The 4,251-nt window shown below is 32.3% G+C and overlaps 1 protein-coding gene across 2 annotated transcripts in view; it reads right to left on the bottom strand.

Annotated features, from left to right (window-relative positions):
- Window positions 1-2,137, bottom strand: part of LOC106467135 (GDP-Man:Man(3)GlcNAc(2)-PP-Dol alpha-1,2-mannosyltransferase-like) — a 40,662-nt gene extending 38,525 nt beyond the window's left edge. Inside the window, exon 1 of one of the 2 annotated variants that reach the window (XM_013927455.2) lies at window positions 2,009-2,137. Coding sequence is in view for 1 of the 2 variants with exons in the window: in XM_013927454.2 (XP_013782908.1) it covers window positions 1,874-1,929 (56 nt within the window). In the remaining variant the exon portion in view is untranslated. Of the gene's footprint in view, window positions 1-1,873 lie in introns of both variants that reach the window. The other variant, XM_013927454.2, reaches the window with a different exon arrangement.
- Between the last annotated feature and the right edge of the window lie 2,114 nt (window positions 2,138-4,251).

The following is a 4,251-nucleotide window of genomic DNA, read 5'->3' as shown; positions in this document are numbered from 1 at the left end:
AACTGTTTTTTTAATATTTACTTTTAAATTAAGAAATTAAATAATGTATAATACTAAAATTTGAATTATAATCTACAGTTTCATTCCAAACTTATTGACATAAATTCCTGAAATAGTAGTTCAATAAAATTTTCAATACAAGTCAACAAACACGATAACATGGCCTTTGACCCATGACTTGTCTGGAGAGAGTTAAGGAACTTACTTTTGGACCTTTCCCAACCATTTACAGTAAAGATCTAAGTTTGTTGATAATGATGATATATGAAAAAACTATTTCTGCTTGACTGTTCAATTACTTGAGTATTCGCAAACATGATGATCTTGTAAGTTTGTTATTAAGCACAAAGTTACACAATGGGGTACCTGTGCTGTGCCCACCACAAGTATTAAAACCTGATTTTTAATTTTATATGTCCATAGACTCAATGCTAAGCCACTGGGGGAAAATCTTGTAAATTAAACACTTTTGCTTCACCATATTATAGCCTATTAAATACTCACTACAAATAGATTTAACAAGTAATTTCTGACTAAATATCAAAGATACTCAAGCTTGAATAAGGGTTAATCAGAAACTTAAAACAACTGCATATTGGAGGGATGTTGTTTCTCAGCTAGTAAGATAGAAATGAGATACAAAAAGTTAGATAAATGTACTTAAAATTTATAAACTGCACAGTCTTCTGTGGTAATTTTGTCACTTCACAGCAAAATGTTACTTCACCAGAAATACTGATGAATGATTAGCAAGATAAGACTAGTTTCTTACGAAGGTCAGTATCATTTGTGGAGGATTGTTCTGATGCTAAAAAGTCCATTCTGTTTTCATAGCAATAAACTATTAGGTGATTGCTATGAATATAGATGAAAAAGTTTTTACTATTTTTTCTTTTATTTTGCACATTCAATAATCCATGTGCCCAAATTGAGAAAACTTACCATGGAATTGTATTAGGCAACTAAAAAAAATATCATTGATTTTTTGCCTGAAGTTTTTGAAATATATGATTGTGCAGAAGGCATTTAATTTTATTTCTTAATCTTATCTTTCATTATTTATCCAAATGTTAGGTATAAAATTATTGGGCAAGATGAGTGTTTATTCCAACCTGCCAACATTTTTTATTCTAAAAACAGAATAAATCCCAAAAAATAAACATCTGTCATTTGTCATAAAATTAAAAAACAAGATGCATGGACACAAAAGTAATGAAAGCCAGGGACAAAAATAAATCATATTGTCTTAGTTTGCCACAGGTGAGTCTAGTCTTCCCAAGGCTTAAGAACTGACCTTCACTTGTCCATTGCTTTACTACCAGGTTCTTTGTTAATTTTACTTTAACAAGATCAATTAAATCCAAAACTTTTCAAGTAAATTTCGTATTAATTACATTGGAAAGAAAATCATACTAATTACTAGATTTTCTTTTCATGGACTCGGGAACATATGTGTGGATCACTCATTTATAATCTTATAGACTTCATGCTTTGGTCTTCACACTCAACAATCAATCAATTCAATGTCACAAGTTACAACAATTACAAAACTTGTACACAGTAAAGTATTACATTTGTCATCTGCACTAACACTAGTCGAGATTTTTTTTTTCTTTTTTGTTAATGCCTAGTCGTGGGAGTGATGTGTTTTTTGTTAACGCTACGACCAGTCAAGTTCAATTTGGGAGTAAAACTCCCAGCAGTTGTATTAACAGTAGTAGTACTACTAGTACTAGCTTAATTATTCATTTTAATTTTATTGTGTCGTTCAATCATTTTTCAAATTCAGCTACCCTAGGTCAAGTGACGTTAAAATTATATAATGTTAAATTATTTAAGCAGCACAGTTCAGTTTATTTCAATTATATCTTACTTGAAATAAGCTAACAATATATCATGCGAATGATCTCGGTTCTCTTTTTCCTCCATATCAAATTTATGCTGCCGCGTTTTATTAAATCACATATTACAACTTAATATTAAACTTAACGTTCATTTAGTCATTTACGTTTCCAATTCCGAAAGTCAAGTGCACAAGGCTCGTTGTGTCAGCAACAGGAACATCCAATACCACAGTTAATTAGTTTTCTAGTTAATGAAAAGCAAAAGTTTAACTAAAATTATATTTACATCATTAAAAAACTTCAAAGTGTACAATTTTAGACACCGAGAGCTGACGAAGTATTTTAAACCAATAAGCCAAAAATGTGGGATAAAAATCACGTTAGACTGCAGATGTGTTTTTGTTACATCCATCTTAGCGTTTGAATTACAAACCTCAGTTTTGAATCCTTGTATATATATATATATAATATTTTAGGAGAACTGCTACCTACTCTCATCCAACCTAACTGACACCATCTGATTCCGTTGAAGGCAGTGAATTGGAGAAAACATAAATAGGTTTTAGTTTAGTTTTTTGTTCTCTTTTATGCACCTCTAAGACAAAGTCCATAATCGAAAATTAGGAAGAGTATGAAATAATTTACATTCTGACGCGGCGTTTATGGCAAATTTTAGGCTTATTTGTTTACAGTGCTTCATTAGCTTTCGATGTGCAAAACTGTACTATCAAAAGTTATTGGCAAGAATGTACAAGTCGCTAGAGATAGGTGTGGATCGGAATGTCCAAAGTTCGAATCGCGACATTTCGCCGCTGAACATACCCTACATTTTCAGCTGTTTGGGAGTTAAAACCTGCTATTCGGTTAAGAGTAGCCGACTAGCCGGTAGGTGGTTGCGACTGGCTGTCCTCCCTCTGCCTAATAGTCCTAAATTGTAAGCGCCTCTGACTTTGCTGCTTATTTCATGTGTTTCATACGATGCTTCTAAGGTCGAAAATATCGTTATCAACTGGAAAGAATCTCATACTTGATGAAATTTAATAAAGCTATATAATACTATAAATGTTATAGAAATCTTCCTAATTATTACAGCTATGTCGTAATTAAAGAAGCATTAACTTGTCTGGCGTATGTAGGGTTTTTAAATTCAAAGTACATATTGTTCTATTATACTGCACTTTTATAATCTAATGACTTAAACAAACTTAAAAAGCACTCTAGTTTACAGTCATATTTCAAGCATTTGATGATAGTCAACCAACAGCACCTGGACTTTGCTGAAAATCAAAGTAGGCAAGGTTATCAATATCATCTGATGGCTCATTAGGTCAAGGACAACTAACAACATTGTAGAAATGGTCCAGAAAACTAATGGAACCCTAGTAAAGTCTTGCCAATGGCTTTGAGGAGCACAGCAGCATAGTTACTTCAAAGAGTTTAGTGGTCAGCCCAGTTCTTTCATGGCTAGGTGGAGCTTGATATGCATCCGATAAGATATAAAAGCAAGAAGTGGAGATTCTAGTTGACACGGGCACAGTCAGAGTTAGACATCATAATATTTCAAGCACTCCAAGTGAGACCACTACTTCATCCAGTGGATTCTAACTTCGTTTTGGCGATTGGTGATAGACTAGATATTAGAGGAGAGGGAGATGGCTCTTTTCAAGAAATGTTACTCACAAAATGAGGGTAATCATTTCCAGCCTTGATTATGGTATTGATGTTCTCAGGATAGACGCGGTGCAGAAATTATCTACCAGTTTCATCTGTGCAACAGGTGACTTGATGTTCTACAGGAATGTCACCTGATGTTGGCTAGAGTGAGTCCAGAGGAACAATGTATTGTACAATTGTATGTAGGAGAGTGAATAACAGTATCTTTGGGTGTGTAAGTGGTGTTCTGTGGTTTATTTTGGACAAGTTCTAGTGCCAGAGAATAGAAACCACATCAAGATAAATTTAGGAGATTCATTTGAATTAGATATTATTATCTATATATTTGAAGTTAAGGCTTTTAACTTAGGCGTATCTACCTTTGTTTTTTAAATAAAGTTATACATTTATATAAATCAAATTGATATGATAGTTTGAATGATAAATTTTAAGTTGTTGAAACAATGATGAGTCTTGGATATATCAAAATTAATCAATATCAATTTTGACTGTAGATATTTTTCTAACAGTAAACTTATTCAGAGAATATAGTTTCTCTCTATACTAATTAACATAATTTCTGGCCAGTTATCATTGCATTTATTTTTACTTTGTGACTGGATTATCTCACAGAGGTATTCCCATTTTATCTAATATTTTATCTGTATAAGAAATGTAACTACATATAAATGCGTTTGAGAAGCTGTTTAATGCAGCCTTACAATAATTATTGTTTTAAAATGCAATCCATCAA

This window comes from Limulus polyphemus, unplaced genomic scaffold, assembly GCF_000517525.1.
Source record: "Limulus polyphemus unplaced genomic scaffold, Limulus_polyphemus-2.1.2 Scaffold2499, whole genome shotgun sequence".
In the NCBI taxonomy this organism is placed as follows: domain Eukaryota; kingdom Metazoa; phylum Arthropoda; class Merostomata; order Xiphosura; family Limulidae; genus Limulus; species Limulus polyphemus.
This window is presented reverse-complemented; position numbering and strand designations above follow the sequence as displayed.